The sequence below is a fragment of the Macrobrachium nipponense genome, chromosome 7 (genome assembly GCF_015104395.2).
Source record: "Macrobrachium nipponense isolate FS-2020 chromosome 7, ASM1510439v2, whole genome shotgun sequence".
NCBI lineage: Eukaryota > Metazoa > Arthropoda > Malacostraca > Decapoda > Palaemonidae > Macrobrachium > Macrobrachium nipponense.
Genome location: NC_061109.1, coordinates 17,877,766 through 17,895,565, shown reverse-complemented (window position 1 = coordinate 17,895,565; position 17,800 = coordinate 17,877,766). Strand labels below are relative to the sequence as shown.

The window sequence follows — 17,800 nt, the reverse complement described above, 5'->3', positions numbered from 1 at the left end:
GGGGGACCAGCAGCAGCTGCTCTGCACACAAGATCGGGGCCGCTGTTCTCGGTCCAGCCGTTTCCCTGGGAGGAAACGGCTCGACTAGGCCTGCAAAGTGGCGATCGCCTGCAGCCCTCCAAGCCGCTGGTTCTGCCAGCGAGCGAAAAGAGAGGCGTCATGTCTTCCTCTCCCGTGCCTGCCAAACTTCCCTCTCTGGTTTTGCACCAGGAAGCGCGAGGCACAGCTGGGGCTGATCGCGAGGGGCATACCCCGCCACGATCCCGGTTCCCCCCCCCCCCCACGACGCCGGTAAGTACCAGGTACGATATCTTCGACCGACCAGGACGTACACGCAAGTGGCAGGAGGAATCCGAGAGGGGTCTATCGCAGTACCTCCTCCTTAAGGGGGAGGTTCTCGGAATGCTCTTGTTCGAGGGGCTTGACGGTCCTACTCTGCAAGATGCTATGACTTCCGAGATCCAGAGGAACTTTGTCGAGGTTATGGCGCTGATTCGTCAGCGCAACGACCTCGGGGAAGGATTGCCACTCCCACCAGCAGAGCCCACGTCTCTGCTCGAGTCGTTTTGGGGCCCGAGAGGGAACCCAAACCGACGGTGGGTCTGCCGCGATCGGAGCTTGCCGATTCTGTCTTGAACCAGAGTCTCTCGTCTCCGGACAAGAAGGCTCTCTCAGTTCTGGCGGTGATCAAGCTACTTCCACCTCCTCTACTGCGACAGCGGCGTTTCTACGTGTCTTCGGACACCGTATTTAAATACTCCTTCGGTCCTCCTGAGAGGTTTCGACCTCGACGAGGACTGGAATGAGTCGGAGGACGGTATCGGCTCTCTCCTGTCAGGTGTCGATCAGCCCCACCCAGACGACGTTCACAGTGGCGGCAGACCCTTACCTACAGTGAGAGTTCGTAACCCTCCTAGGGAAAACGTTTTCTCCTGACGATACGTTTTCCCAGACTCTGAGAGGCCATCGCCGCAAGGCGATGGCTGCTCCTACTCTTCTCCAACTGCTAGTTTCACTGGGAAGGCGAGCGAGTATCCAATTCCTCCCCCATTCCCTCTCTCCTTACGGCTACGAGGGAAAGGGGAGGGATCCTACAGAGATTTCTCTGTAGGATCCCACGTTGGGGACTGCGCTACCTGGGGGACCTTCGGGTCCTACCTGACATAAGCCCCGGTCGTTGAGGAGGGATCCTGCCCCATTCTCGATTTCTACGGGAATCGAGAGGACCACCAGCCGATATCGTTTGACGAATTCGGTGGGGGTTTCGCAGACTGCTTAGAATTCTACGGAATTTTTCTAGCTTCATTCAAGTGTTCGAGTTTTTTACGATCTCCAAACACTTAGGCGAGACCACGGTCCAAAGTGAGCGAGACGAGAATCCCCAATATGTTACACGATAATCGGGAACCTCGCCTATGCTCGAATTCCTGGAATTTCTAGCATTGGGAAGAAGACTGCTGCTGAAAGAAGACTATCTCACAGTAGGCGACCAACCTGGAATAGAGAAGAACGGACGGGAATATCCAGTTTGGCTTGAACTATCGTCTTAGTATTCTGTTCACCATTGAAGCTTTCCTTCGAGGAAGACTTTCTCCTTCACTCTCTTTGATAGAGATCGAAGGTGGTCGATCTCCAATCCTTATTTTGTTTTCTTGAAGGAAAGAATTTAGGATGGAGATCGTTGTTCAGAATCCTACAAATATACTACGTATATTAACCTCGCGACATGATTCTGCTAAGCAGTTGAATTGTCCGAGGGGTAGGCGCATACCTAGTTAATCTATCCGGATTGCGACTTAGACGAGAAGTATTCTAATTGAACTGCAACTCGGGGTTGCCTGCAACCTCCCAGGAGTTTTCAGTTTCAATTTTATATACTTATGGTTTTGTCACGACAACACCATTTCAACTTTTATATTTAATGAAATTCGTTTCGCCTAAATATAATTGCTCGAGCATATCTTTTATGCTCGGTGGTTCCTAGCCGAACGCATTCCTTCGTGGAATAATGGATTACTGGCAACTCAGGATGACGAGTCAGCGAGAGCTCAGGCTCAGCTACTGCGTATTGAACTGCCTGATAGCAGCTCAGTATCAGCTGGGCCTCCGAGATGCACGGTCAGTTATGTCTCTCTCTCCCCTGCTTTGATTGACTATCGAACCGTATCTCTGCCCAACAATCATGGACTTAGGTCTCTGATTAACGGGGATTCTCGCAATAATGAAGGACCATCTACTGCTGTGACGCTAGATTCCATCGCCTTCGACATTGCGAGAATTTTCAATAGAGATATCTCTTGGACTCTTTCATCTTTCTGTTTACCGTTTTAATAGCTTGTCACAGTACCCATACCATTGACACCCACCATGGAGTGTCGGTGTTCTATCCACTACCGAGAACTTCGCTGCATGGGGATAGGAGGATGCGAGAGACTTCGTGGCAAACGGACAGACCAGTATGAGTACTGGACATCACCGAAGTAGAGAAGAGGGATAGGTCATGCGACTATTCCCTTCTTTTCCTCTGAGGAACTGCATGACTTCTCCTGCGAAGTCAAGCATCCAGGGGATGGGGATCCGTGACGCTCGATTTCGTACCGAACTTCGTAGCGAAGACTCAGAACCCTTCGGTCCCTGACGATTGGTTCGAGTCGTTCACAATCCCCTCCCTAATGGACTTCACCACCTTCGATGCGAAGGAGATGCTGCCTTGTCCGCAAGAACTTCTCCGTGGCGCAGGTACTGAAGGCAGGGGTCTGGTCCAACCAGACCACATGCCCCTCCTTCTACCTTCGGGATATTGCCCACAGGTCCTTGGATCTTTTTCCTTGGGACCCGTGGTGGCTGCTCAACACGTTGTGTAGCGAACCCAGACCCTCGCAGGCTGAACAGCATTGAGTCCTGGTGTGACCGTAAGAATGGATGAGTGAATGAGAGTGTGACTGGCTCCTCTTCCCATCTTTTTCTTCCCCTCTACCTGTGGTTAGAGGGACACGGTCGTCACCCTGCTGGATAAGGACAAGATGCAGGTGAGCTACTCAACAGAGCCCCATCCTATCACTTTCACTAGGGATAGGAGCGTATATCCACCACTTCCTCCAACAAGGGGGAGGAAGTGGATGCCAGCTTGAGACAACCCCATACTTTATGTTGCCTCTTGCAAACAGGAACAAGTTCTTGCTTGCTGGTACGAAGAGATACGCTTGCCTCTCTCTTAGTACTTGGCCCAGAGGTCTGACCATTGATCCTGCGGTGCACACCCCGATCAATCGGACAGAGGCTTGGATCCCTCCCTCGCTCTTACGACCAGGGAGGCATTCCGGGGATGGACGAACACCAGTCTGTTCATCAAAAGACTCAGATTCCTCCCACCAAGAAGTGAGTCTTCCTATTGTTAAAGGACCGATGGTTTGTATTACGTATCGGAACAAATGACAATTTGTCGAAAATTGCATTTTTCCTAACTATACAAAACCTGAGGTCCTTTAACAATAGGAAGTAGCTAGCGGCAGCTGGAACGGTCGTAAGCTTCGAACAAGGGGAGAACGGTAGTTAACTGCTTGTCCGCGCGACTGGGAGGTAAACAAATCACTTTTGCTTTTGGCCCATGCATAATACGCAGAGTGAGGGGTGGCATGAGGAGGGACTATATGTAAAGGACCTCAGGTTTGTATAGTTAGGAAAAATGCAATTTTCGACAAATTGTCATTTTTACACCAAACCTCTCATAGTATTAGATCCCCTCGACTTGACAGCGAGTTACAAGGACGTCAACAAGAGACTCGTGTTGAAAGAACAAGTAGAGCTTATGCTCTTAAAAAAGGCGATAGAACCTGTTTCACCCCAAGAGAACCCGGGGTTCTACAATCGACTGTTCTTGGTACCCAAGAGCTCGGGAGGATGGAGACCCGTCCTGGACGTCAGTGCCCTGAACGCCTTCGTCGTGAAGACGAAATTCACGATGGAGACAACGCAATCAGTGCTGTCGGCGTTAAGACCGGGAGATTGGATGGTCTCATTAGACCTACAGGACGCTTATTTTCATGTCCCCATCCACCCGAGCTCTCGGAAGTACCTCAGGTTCTTATTCGAAGGAAAAGTATTCCAGTTCAGGGCTCTGTGCTTTGGTCTCAGCACGGCACCACAAATATTTACAGCAATTATGGCGAATGTAGCCAAATGGCTGCATGAAGGGGGGATCCGCATCTCACTTTATCTGGACGATTGGCTTCTGAGAGCCAGCTCCAAGAAGCAGTGTCTGGAGGACCTGGAAACTAGGATTAGTGGTGAACATGGAGAAGTCTCACTTGGAGCCTTCTCAATCGATCATTTATTTGGGAGTTCTGATGAACTCTCAGGATTTTCGGGCTTCTCCCTCCCAGGAGAGACAAGACCGATGCCTGACTCGGGTGCAGGAATTCCTGGGGAGACAACAATGTTCGGCGAGGGAATGGATGAGTCTTTTGGGGACCATTTCCTCGATCGAGCAGTTCGTCTCCCTGGGAAGACTGCACCTCAGACCTCTGCAATTTTACCTCAACAAGAATTGGAAAAGGAAGGAACAAAGACTTTCAGACACCTTCCCAATTTCAGCAGAGGTCAAAAAAGATTTGAAGTGGTGGCTGGATCCAGCGAAGCTGTGAGAGGTAGTCTCACTTCAACAAGTGAACCCACAGCTAATACTGTTCTCAGACGCATCCGACCTAGGCTGGGGAGCAACACTGGGGAACAGAGAGATTTCGGGGCGATGGAACGAGACCGAAAAAATGTGGCACATCAACAAGAAAGAGCTGATGGCAGCCTTTCTAGCTCTTCAGGCATTTGAGGAGTGTGTGTCAGGCAAAGTAGTGGAAATAAGCATGGACAACGTGACTGCTCTAGCGTATGTCAAAAAACAAGGAGGCACCCACTCCTTTTCCCAGAACGAAACAGCCAGGAATCTTTTGTTATGGGCAAAGGACAGAAATATCGTCCTCCGAACAAGATTTGTACAGGGAGAGCTGAATGTCAGAGCGGACCTTTTGAGCCGAAAGAACCAGGTCCTTCCGACGGAGTGGACTCTCAAGTTGGAGGTATGCAAAACTCTATGGGGGTTATGGGGTCAGCCCTCCATAGACTTGTTTGCGACCAACAAGACAAAAAGAATGCAGATGTTCTGCTCTCCGGTTCCAGACCCTCAAGCAGTGGCAGTAGACGCGTTCCTCATGGACTGGGAAGGGCTGGATCTGTACGCCTTCCCGCCTTTCAAAGTGTTGCACAAAGTGTTGAAGAAGTTCGCACAGTCCGAAGGAGCCAGAATGACCCTGATAGCCCCGTACTGGCTGACGCGAGACTGGTTCGCAGAGATGATGCAGTGGCTAGTGGAAGTTCCAAGAACCCTTCCGTGGCTTCCAGATCTGCTCAGACAACCCCACTTCAAACGGTATCACAAGAATACCCGCGCTCTGCATCTAACTGCCTTTCGAGTGTCAAAAAACTCCTTAGAGCTAGAGGCTTTTCGCGAGAGGCAGCTAAAGCTATCGCCGGATCGAGGAGGACGTCGACCATCAACGTCTACCAGTCGAAGTGGGAGGTATTTAGAAGCTGGTGCAAGGAGAAGAAGGTGTCCTCGTCCAACACGTCTGTGAGCCAGATCGCAGACTTCCTTCTTCACTTAAAACTTAAAGTAGGTCTAGCCACGACTACGATTAAGGGATATAGAAGCATGATGGCTTCAGTCTTTAGACATAGAGGACTGGACTTGTCTAGAGATCAGGACCTTCACGACCTAATTAGATCTTTTGACACTACGAAACAAAAGAGTGAACAACTACCAGGATGGAACCTGGACGTAGTGTTAAGGTTTTTGATGTCTGGCAAATTTGAACCAATCCAGGAAAGCTCTTTCAGGGACTTAACCAGAAAGACTTTTTCTGGTTGCTCTCGCTACTGCAAGGGGAGTAAGCGAGATTCAAGCTATGGACAAAAAAGTGGGAATTAGCAAATCCAAAGCGGTTTGTTCGACCACCTTAGGTTTCTTAGCCAAGAATAAGACACCAACCAATCCTTGGCCTAGATCTTTTACTATTCCCAGCCTTCGAGACTTTGTCCAGTGAGAGCCCTACAAGTTTACCTGCAGAGATGCAAAGATGTCAGGGGGACTTTTGACAACTTAAGGTGTTCCATCAAAGACCCCAAGAGGCCTATGTCAAAGAACTCTTTGGCCTTCTTTATTAGAAGTGTGATTCAGGAGGCACACATTGAGTGCAATGAAACGTTATACAAGGCTCTAAAGGTAAAAGCCCATGAAGTTCGAGCAGTCTCGATCAATGGCATTTAGAAAGAATCAGTCCCTAAAAGCCATTTTAGACGCAAGGTACTGGAGGAGCAGCTCCGTCTTTTCTTCATTCTATCTTAGACAGATAGAAACGGTCTATGAAGATTGCAGAACCCTTGGACCGTTCGTGGCCACTAGCTCGGTGATAGGTGAAGGAGTTGATGCCTCTAATCCTATATGTTAGGCCCTTGATGTTTTTATGGTTGTCTGTTGAAGGGTAGGGGAGACCTTCAACAGTCTAGAGTATACATGTGTTATTTCAATCACTTGTATGTAAGGATTGGATGGTTAGGTGGTCTATAGCCTGTTTAAGCCCATATCAAGGGCATAGGTGGTTTTATCGCATAGAGGTCACGTCCCGTCGACAAACCCCTTTGAGCTCGTCAGCTGCACAGGTCACATCCCTTAGCTGGAGCTCCTAAGGAGAGCAGACTAAAAGAGGCAGTACTTGTCAAGTCAGCTCCCTTATCAGGTAAGAATCATTAGTTACCTATCAAGTAGTTGTTTTACAACAATGTTGCTGTCTGACCCTCCTCCAAAGGTGTCAATCAGCTATGTATATAACTGCCAGGTCAGTTACATATTTAAAAATGACATTTTATTTTAAGATAAATTTTTAAATATACTTACCTGGCAGTTATATACAATTAGAGACCCACCCACCTCCCCTCAGGAGACTTGAGGGCGATAAAATCTGAGGTTTCCAGGTAACTATCTAGAGGGCGTACAGGTAACGATCACCTGACCGACAGTCGGCGATTGCCGCAAGTTTAGAAAAGTCTGTCGTGACGTCATGCTGTCAGAGAATATAGCTATGTATATAACTGCCAGGTAAGTATATTTAAAAATTTATCTTAAAATAAAAATGTTATATATCTGGGCAAGGACATGTGTCGCCCAGTGAAATCCCACCCTTTCTTGTCCCAAGCTTGGGTGCTATCTGCAGGAATGACGTCAGAGGCGCTAGCCGTAATGGTAGCGGGTAGTGGGCCTTAGATCGGCTCCTCAGTAGATGAGGGATATTGAAGAAGGATGAATCTAAATGGCAAAGGACCTCTGGTAGTGGTTTCACACGCCCCAGAAACCATACCGACACCTTAAATAAGGTGAGCGAGCCAGAATACTCTGGCATTTCCATATTAGCTTTTTTCTCTGGTATTATAGCAATATTTATACCTTAGAAATGTGTGCTAAAGGGACATTTCACTGGGCGACACAGGTCCTTGCCCAGAAATAGATTTTTCCTTTGTCAAAATCCCTTATATATATATATATATATATATATATATATATATATATATATATATATATATATATATATATATATATATATATGAATAACTTGATCACGAAGTATATAAAACGTGATGCTATGTGTAAATAAAGGTTTTTTTGCCACGAAGGAAAAAAATGAAAAAAAGAGTTGGCAAAAAAACCTATATAATATATATATATAATATAGATTATAAATATATTATATATACATTCATGTATATATATATATAATATAGATATCTATATATATAGAAGTATATATTATAATTATATAATATATATATTACTATATGAATTAATATATATAATATATAAGTTAATATATTGAATCTTATATGATATTATATAATAGATCTATTATATAAAATATAACATATTATATTGAAATATAATAAAATATCTATATGAAGATATCTAAATTATATTATTATGAATTATATATAAAATTATAATAATAGATATATCTTATGAATAATATATAGATGAATATATATAATATGAATCTATATATTATATATATATATTATATATATTATATATATATATATATATCTAATTATATGGAATCTATATATTTATGAATATGATAATATATATGAATATATATATATATATAATAATATATATTATATATAATATATATATAATAATATATAATATATATATAATATATATATGGGTTAATACTATTATATATATGTATTATATATATGTATATATCTATATATATTATGAATATAATCTATATGTATATATAATATATGTATATTATAGATATGTATATATTATTATTATATATATATCTATATATATATATATATATATATGTATCTATGATATATAATGTATATATAATATATATATATTATATATATATATATATATATATATGGTATTCCAGTGTATCACTCATTTATCTTCATTTTGAAACAAATTCGAAGTCTCCAGCACAATATTTTGATTTATGGTGAATTTTTGAAAATAACTTTTTCCTTCCCTCCGCGTGCAAATCTCCGAAATGTTTACGTCACATTCTAGTAATATTTGCTCCGTTTCATATTAGCCGTTATATAGAGTTTTATATATGAAAATGTGCGCAATTTCATGTAGAATACAACAAAAAATAATTGAAGGTTGTAGCTTTTCTTATTTTTGAAATATCGACATTCGGTCAACTTTGACTCAACCGAAATGGTCAAAAAACGCAATTGTAAGCTAAAACTCTTACAGTCTAGTAATATTCAATCATTTATCTTCATTTTGAAATAAATTTGAAGTCTCTAGCACAATATTTTGATTTATGGTGAATTTTTGAAAAAAAAACTTTTCCTTTCCCTCTGCCCGTGGATTCTATGCCGCAAATCTCCGAAATGCTTACGTCACATTCTCGTAATATTTGCTCCGTTTTATATTAGTCGTTTCATTGAGTTTTATTTATGAAAATGTTTGCAATTTCATGTAGAATGCAACAAAAAATAATTGAAGGTCGTAGCTTTTCTTATTTTTGAAATATTTGCTTATAAATCACAATAAATAGAAAAAAATTCGACGTTTGGTCAAATTTGGCTCGACCGAAATGGTCGAAAAACGCAATTGTAAGCTAAAATTCTTACAGTCTAGTAATTTTCAGTCATTTATCTTCATTTTGAAACAAATTCAAGTCTCTAGCACAATATTTCGATTTATGGTTAATTTTTGAAAAAAACTTTTCTTTTCCCTCCGCCCGCTGATTCTCCGCCGCAAATCTTCGAAATGCTTACTTCGCATTCTCGTAATACTTGCTCCGTTTCATATTAGGATTAGGCTTTTCATAGAGTTGTATATATGAAAATGTGCACAATTTTATGTAGAATAGAAAAAAAATAATTGAAGGCCTTAGCTTTTCTTATTTTCGAAATATTTGCATATAAATAAATAGAAAAAAATCAACGTTCAGTCAAATTTGACTCTACCGAAATGGATGAAAAACGCAATTGTAAGCTAAAACTCTTACAGTTTAGTAATATTCAATCATTTATCTTCATTTTGAAACAAATTCGAAGTCTCTAGCACAATATTTCGATTAATGGTGAATTTTTGAAAAAACTTTCAACTTCCCTCCGCGCGCGGATTCTCTGCCGCAAATCTTCGAAATGCTTACTTCGCATTCTCGTAATATTTGCTCTGTTTCATATTAGCCGTTTCATAGAGTTTTATATATGAAAATGTGTGCAATTTCATGTAGAATACAACAAAAATAATTGAAGGTCGTAGCTTTTCTCATTTTTGAAATATTTGCATATAAAAAACGAAAAATAAAAAAAAATTCGACATTCAGTCAACTTTAACTCAACTGAAATGGTCGAAAAATGCAATTGTAAGTTAAAACTCTTACAGTCTAGTAATATTCAATCATTTATCTTCATTTTGAAATACATTCGAAGTCTCTAGCACAATATTTCAATTAATGGTGAATTTTTGAAAAAAACCTTTTCCTTCCTTCCGCGCCCGGATTCTCCGCCGCAAATCTCCGAAATGCTTACTTCGCATTCTCGTAAATTTGCTCCGTTTCATATTAGCCGTTTCATAGAGTTTTAAAGTTGAAAATGTGCGCAATTTCATGTAGATTACAACAAAAAATAATTGAAGGTCGTAGCTTTTCTCATTTTTGAAATATTTGCATATAATGATAAATAAAAAAATTGACATTCGGTCAACTTTAACTCGACCGAAATGGTAAAAAAATGCAATTGTAAACTAAAACTCTTACAGTCTAGTAATATTTAATCATTTATCTTCATTTTGAAACAAATTTGAAGTCTCTAGGACAATATTTCGATTAATGGTGAATTTTTGAGAAAAACTTTTTTTCCTTCCCTCCGCGCGTAGATTCTCTGCCGCAAATCTCCGAAGTGTTTACTTTTTTTACTTCGCATTCTCGTAATATTTGCTCGCATTCTCGTAATATTTGCTCCGTTTCATATTAGCCGTTTCATAGAGTTTTATATATGGAAATGTGCACAATTTCATGTAGAATACAACAAAAAATAATTGAAATATTTGCATATAGATAATGATAAATAAAAAATTTGACATTCGGTCAACTTTAACTCGACCGAAATGGTCGAAAAATGCAATTGTAAGCTAAAAGTTCTTACAGTCTAGTAATATTCAATCATTTGTCTTCGTTTTGAAACAAATTCGAAGTCTCTAGAGCAATATTTCGATTTATGGTGAATTTTTGAAAAAAACATTTTTTTACGTTCGCACGTTACAAATTCGTGCATCATTTTGTGATAATATTTTCTCTGTGTTGCTTTGATCGTTTTACAATGTGTTATATACCAAAATGATTGCAATTTAGTGTACAATACAATGAAAAAAAATAACTGTAATCGTTTTGCTCACAGCGCGATTTTTATACAATTATATATGACATTTATTTTGGCGCTGTCATATATCCCAATATTTATATATCATAATGATATTTTTTCATTTATGATGGTTGCATACTAAACTTCAGGCAATGACAAAATAAGAAGCCAAAAATGAACTCTTAATCTTGAAAACTAAGCGTGCTGTGATTTAAAAAAAAAACATTTTTTCCGCTTTGGCGCTCACTCCCGAACCCCGCCGGCATATGGGAGACGATGTTTAAAATACCGCTTCGGCATTTAAGGGTTAATTTCTGCTGTTGTCATAGAGTCGTCGTCCTCCCCCTTGCCGCTACCAGAGAACTCTTCTTGAACGACGTTATGTTGCATGGCCTCTCTCCTTCAGGTCATCCGTCATAAGCTCCTCTTGGTGCTCCTCGAGAAGGTCATTGATGTCATCCTCGTCGACGACCAGCCCCATGGACTGGCTGAGTGCAACAATCTCATCAAGATCTGGTTGCGAATAAATTTCAGGATCGTCAACTGTTTCTGAATCTGCATCAGCTTCGCCCACGTCAAATCCCTCGAAGTCTGGGGCGGATGTGGCATCAGGTCAGAGTTTCCTCCACAAAGAACTCAAGATTCGCCTCGAAACTTCCTGCCAAGCTTGATCGATGAGTTGTATGCATAACACGATATCGAAATGCTCCTTCCAAAATTCACGCAAGGTGAGGTTTGTGGTATCGGTGATGTCGAAACATCTCTTGAAAAGATGTTTCGTATACAGCTTCTTGAAGTTCGATATCACTTGCTGGTCCATGGGCTGGAGGAGAGGGGTGGTGTTAGGCAGAAGTTAAAAAACCTTGATAACAGAATACTCCGCTAGGATAGCTTCCTCGAGGCCAGGAGGGTGGGCAGGGGCATTGTACAACACCAGCAGACATTTCAGAGGGAGGCGCTTCTCTTCCAAGAATTTCTTCACTGTCGAGCCGAAACACAGATCTACCCACTCGTTGAACAAAAGTCTCGTTACCCAAGCTTTCGCATTAGCCCTCCACATCACTGGAAGCTTCTCCTTTAGCAGAATGAAAGACAAGTAGGGGCTTCACCTTGCAATCCCCACTGGCGTTGGAACAAAGTGCGAACTTAAGCCTGTCTTTCATAGGCTTATGCCTGGGTAGCTTCTTCTCTGTGATGTACGTCCGACGAGGCATTTTTTTCCAAAAAAGGCCAGTCTCATCACAGTTGAAGACTTGCTGAGAACTGTAGCCTTCGTTGATCGTCATCTCGTCGAATGTCTTAGTAAAGGCTTCTGCCGCTTTCGTGTCCGAGTTGGCAGCCTCCCCATGCTGCACCTCTGAATGGATGCCAGTCCGTTTCCGGAATTTTTCAAACCACCCACGAGAAGCCTCGAAGTCTGGGGTTGGCGTTGATGTCCCTTCTCCTCTGTCGTCTTCGGCCTGGACAAACAAATCGCTGAAAATAGCGCTGGCCTTGTGGCAGATTGCGGTTTTGGTTATCGTATCACCAGAGGTTTTTTTGTCTTTTATCCATACAAGAAGCAGCCTCTCCATCTCATTGTGCACGTGGCTCCTCTTGTTGGACAAAATAGTCACGCCCTTGGAAGGTGTAGCTGCTTTGATGGCTTCCCTCTGCTTAAGTATGGTGCCTATCGTCGACAGATTTCTACCGTATTCCTTAGCGATCACACTCAACCACATGCCAGCCTCATACTTCTTGATAATCTCCATCTTTGTCTGCATAGAGAGCATCCTCTTCTTTCCGTAAACTTCAGCAACTTTCTTGGGACCCATGACTATACGTACGTAATTAAGTTAGTAATTAAGTTCTCACACAACACGATACAGTACAAAGCGAAATCACTAACACAAATTTACGTTAACAAACGAAATCATATATGAACGAACGAATTCCGCGTGTTTACGATAATGATGCTGCTACGGAGTGACCGAAGAACGTCTTTACGTAAATGTACGATGAGAGAGATGCTGACCAATAGGAGAGAAGGATCTAATGGCGGTGACTAGCATCAGGAACCAATGGGAGAGTGGGAGGATGGTGGCGAGTCTACTCGTTTGGCGGCGCACGAGTTTTAAAATTGTTCTTGGTGGTCCGGGCGAATCTTGAAACTTTACAGTAACAACCTTTCGCAACCTGAATTATTTTTGTATGCAGAGGCAAAAAAATCTTCATATTTGCTTTCATAGCTTGAATTTTTCGTAAGTTGGGACTTTCGTATGTCAGGGTTCCACTGTATGTTTTTAGCAGTCTGTTTTGATAATTTATGGAAGTTCATGCTTTGCGTGTGTGTTTTCATCAGGTCTTTTTTGTAAAAAAAAAAAAAAAAAAAAACACACAAATCATCAGGTCACTTACTTCCTCTCTGTACTTTTAAAGGTATGATGCAGTCATAGATGCCATAACAGACGACGGCCTTGTTGCAGTAAGCTTTGAGGGATATGGTAATTCAGATGTAACGAAATTGTCTATGTTAAAGGAAAGAGTGCCTGGAGAAAAAAGAGGCCAGCATCCAGCTTCTTTAGCGTCGGAATCTGATAGAAATAAGTAAGTACAGATTTTCTTTTTTATTTAAATGTCTCTGATAAAATAAATTTTCATTTAAAGAATTTCATAAGATATGGTAATATTAATTTTAATTTTTTAATACATACAACACGTATTAGTTTAAAATTTTTGTGTTTATCCCAGACTAGGAGACTGAACTCTAGATTTCTATTATCTCACACACTACATCTCACACTTCATTCCTTCGGCAGAATAAAAGTGACCCCTTCACAAGTGATATGAATGTGTGATCAGTTCTTTAGTGGTCAGAATAAAAGTGAACCCAGCTTAAGTATCAATGATAAAGGGTCCCTTCTTCAGTGGTCTGAATAAAAGTGACCTTTTTTTTTAAGGGACTAATACTAACAAAGTGTTCACAAAATTTTCACTTCTATGCACTGACAATCTCCTTGTTATTTCCAAGGTTAGGCTATTAACAGCAAGTGCATATCTAATTTTTTACAAAATTGGATTGGCAAATCTGGATGGTTAAGCTCTTGTAAGTTTTCAGTTGATTATTTTTTCCACTTGTTGCACCAAGTAATGTTTCCAGAGTGAGTAATTTTATGTGTACTACATGCTTTTTTTTTTTCTTTCACATCTCTCTATATGGACATAGAGAGAGAGAGAGAGAGAGAGAGAGAGAGAGAGAGAGAGAGAGAGAGAGAGAGAGAGAGAGAGAGAGAGAGAGTGTTTGTGATTTCGAGAGTTGAAGTCAGATCCAACTTTGGAATTATTTTGGAATTAGATACAAGGTGACAAATTGAGTTGGAATGGCCCACAGGAATGGTATATATGAAATGATGGATTGGATTACATCTTGGCTTATTTGGTAGGTACCCAGAAATCTTTTTTTTATTTATCTCCTTGCATTTCCTAGTGGAAAAGACACTCCGACCTTGAAAATGCACCTCAATTTTGACCAGGAGCTTTTCGAAAAGAAAATAAACCCAAAAATAAGATCCAAGAATAAATAATAATAATAATGTAAGAAGGCAGCCTATTCTTGCAATACCAATGGTGGTTTTTCCCAAATTCCTGCTGTTACTGCTATTTCTGATTTGCATCAGTTACTACTGCAGTGTGGGGTCTGTGGTGGGAGGTTGAAACCAACAAACTGTAGAACAGCGGTCGCCAACCAGTGGTCTGTGAAAAACTTTTGATGGTCAGCAGAAAAATTGGGACTTTATTTAAATTTTGTCTTCTTAATCCTCTTCAGACAACCCTGATACAAATTGCACAGAAGACAGAGCGAGGTGTTGCCAGTTTAGCATTTTTAAGGCTATATTTAGCATTTTAGGGAGGTTTAGCATTACAAATTTAGATCTCGGCTTCAAATAAAAATAGTAACGTCATTGGAGAAAAATTTAACAAACTTATTTCAAACAAACAAGAACAAATACCACACTGAAATGTGTAATACTTAAAAAACTTCAAATTTTCAATCTTTTGTATTAATTAAACTATAACTTTGTTAGTGAATTTCATATTAATAAAATAAAAGTTGCCCAATTATTATTATATAAATATATTTACCTTTTTAAAAATTTATGTTAGTGGTCCTCCAAGTTTAAAATTATACATGAGTGGTCCATGAAGTTCAAAAGGTTGGAGACTGCTGCTTTAGAAGCTTGTAGCAGGGAAGGTTGGAAGAAGCTTTTAACACAAAGATCGTGAACCACTGGTAGAAAATGAAAACTGATTCATGTTATTCTGACAGAAACTGGTTAAAAATTTAACAAAATTGAACATCTTTGTTTTAAATGTGTCCAGTCTTGGCCAAGTTGAAGATGCAAGTATAACTAAGTGTGTAGACTGGTAAATTTATTTTTGTGCAAATGTTATTGGCAGCCCATTAAATCATGTGCTGTTTCTAATTAGAATATTCCTTTGTATCATGGAAGATTTTCAAAGTAGGTAATTAATTCAGAATTATTTTTCTTCCCAGGAAAAAACAGGTTGAAGCACAACGTCAACAGGCAAGAAAAAGGAAACAGAAAAAACATGATAGACAAAAGTTAATAGAAGAGGCCCATGAAGCTGAGAAGGCCAAGTGGCTTGCATTCTCTACGAAAGTTAGGGGGGTGAGTATGTGGCAAGAGAATTACCTAATGTTGCTTGAATGTATCCATATGATACAGTATTTTGTTTGTTTTAAACCAGTGTCATCTAAGTGTAGTTAATCTCTGCTTATATATGATATAAAAGATTTTAGATTGATATTTCTGCATTGATCAAGTTTGGAAATATGGGGTGGGAGCATATTTAGGGATTGTCTGCAAATCGCTTAGATTCAGATTAAAGTGCCAGAGTAAGGAAGCGAACAAGCTTGACTAGTTTCTGTTAGTGGCTCCTAAACATTTTGTGGTTCTCTCTTCAGCAATGTTTAAGTAAGAATTACTTCTTATCTCACACATGGTTTTACATCCTATTTTTTAATGTATCTTTTCTCACATACATGGTTTTACATCCTATTCCTTAATTGTATCTTTTCCACTCAGCATGACTAGAAATTTCAGAAAAGGTGGAGATGTCGGCATTATCATCATCATTATCAATGTTTTATTTTGTTCCTTTATTATGTTGTCTGGTCCTATCACCATTATATTTCTCGATAGCATCTTACCAAATTTTATTACTTACCAGTTACATTGTTACGTTTTTAGATGTGATAAATTTTTTTATAATTCTCTTAATTTGATTGAGATATAAAGTACAGTTTAGTTAAGGCTAGAAAGTTATGTTAACTTAGATTTTATCTGTAGGATCTCTTGAAAATGGCTATACAGTATTGTGGTCTGAGTCACACCAAGTGGAACCAGTATATTAATTGAAGGGGTAGAGGGAGCATCGTCCCAATAATTCTTGTCGTACGAACTTCCTTTCTTTATAAGAAAATTTCTTCTCAAACTTACTGGCAAATGTCATGTAGTAGTTGAGAGGACCAAGCCTGCAAGAAGTAGGAAAGGAGATGTTATTGTTGGACAAGTTTCATGAGACTTAAAAATTTTTTATGTGACTTTGATTTGAAAAAAACAGTTTTACAGTACAAGCCACTAGTTATGAGCACTCGTTCTTTTAGGTAGTGGAGATGTGCCTTGTTACCTGATGGGTACATGCAACAGACTCCTCATTCTTAGCTTCACCAGTCACTCAAGGTACTGGCAAGAAACAGTGTCCATGGTGTCTTTGGATGTGTCACTTGTTAAAGGGAGGAGTTCTTTTTAACTTATAGGTTTTGAAATATATCTTTTATTAAACTTGCAAGTTACTAAGAATTGATTTCTGACTCCTCCCAGTTGTCAGCTACCACAAATGAACATACAAACACCCTAGCATTCAACATCTTGCCAGCCTACCACCTAAATAGCAGTGCAGTCATATGTATGATTGATTGGGTTATGATTTAACATGTTCGTTTTAATAATACTACCAAATACTCCTTAGAGGGGTACTGCCATCAGTGCACCTAATGTGGGGTACTTTAGGTTCTACTCAAGATCTTTGCTGTCACTTCAGCCCTTCCATTCCTTTTACTGTACAGGTGCACAATCCTTTATCCGAAATTCTAAAAACCGAAAACATTTTGTGGAGAGTCGAGTGTCATTTCATAAGGTTGGTAGTTTGGTGTGCTAACGGCTGATCCGAGTCATTTGGGTGTGTGCTGCTACTCAGATTATTTTCCTTACTAAGTCCCAGGAGCTGACCTTAGAAAACCCCAAGATTAAGAAAAGAAAAATCCCAAGATAATAAAATGACTAGAAGTTAAATCTCTCTCTCTCTCTCTCTCTCTCTCTTCTCTCTCTCTTCTCCTCTCTCTCTCGCTCTCTCTCTCTCTCTCTCTCTCTCTCTCTCTCTCTAATAGGTATTAGTACATATGCACTGTGAATCTCTGAACCAACAATTCTGCACTCAAAGTCATGAGGAGGAATTCATTCTATTCTTCAAGTAATCAGTAAAATGCATACACTGTTGAAACTACGAAATGTATTCACAAATACGTCAGTTCACAAATGCGTCATCGTTAACTTCATTTGAGCAAACCGTTCTTTGTGAGACGGAATACAGCTGTAATTTGATTGGCTGGGTGGTTGCCATGAAGGTCTATTAACCAATGACTGCCCTCTGCTCTTGTTCTATTTATAGACATGATGTAACGGCACTAAATTTGAACGTACTATTATTGTGATTATTTCACTGCTGATGGCACAAATTACTCCATAATTTGCTTTATATAATTATTTCTTCTTGTAAAAATAAATTTTTTAGC

General features: G+C 40.2%; 2 protein-coding genes across 5 annotated transcripts in view; one reads left to right on the top strand and one right to left on the bottom strand.

The window, feature by feature from the left end:
* Nucleotides 1-17,800, top strand: part of LOC135217729 (survival of motor neuron-related-splicing factor 30-like) — a 161,777-nt gene that overhangs the window by 47,885 nt on the left and 96,092 nt on the right. For both annotated transcript variants that reach the window (XM_064253730.1, XM_064253731.1), the window contains exons 4-5: nucleotides 13,363-13,530; nucleotides 15,479-15,614. In XM_064253730.1, coding sequence (XP_064109800.1) covers nucleotides 13,363-13,530; nucleotides 15,479-15,614 — 304 coding nt within the window. The remainder of the gene's footprint in view (nucleotides 1-13,362; nucleotides 13,531-15,478; nucleotides 15,615-17,800) is intronic.
* Nucleotides 15,624-17,800, bottom strand: part of LOC135217728 (uncharacterized) — a 297,946-nt gene continuing 295,769 nt past the window's right edge. The window contains exon 12 of one of the 3 annotated variants that reach the window (XM_064253727.1): nucleotides 15,624-16,480. In XM_064253727.1, the coding sequence (XP_064109797.1) occupies nucleotides 16,357-16,480 (124 nt within the window). In that variant the 3' untranslated portion in view covers nucleotides 15,624-16,356. The remainder of the gene's footprint in view (nucleotides 16,481-17,800) is intronic. The other 2 variants (XM_064253723.1, XM_064253722.1) reach the window with 2 other exon arrangements.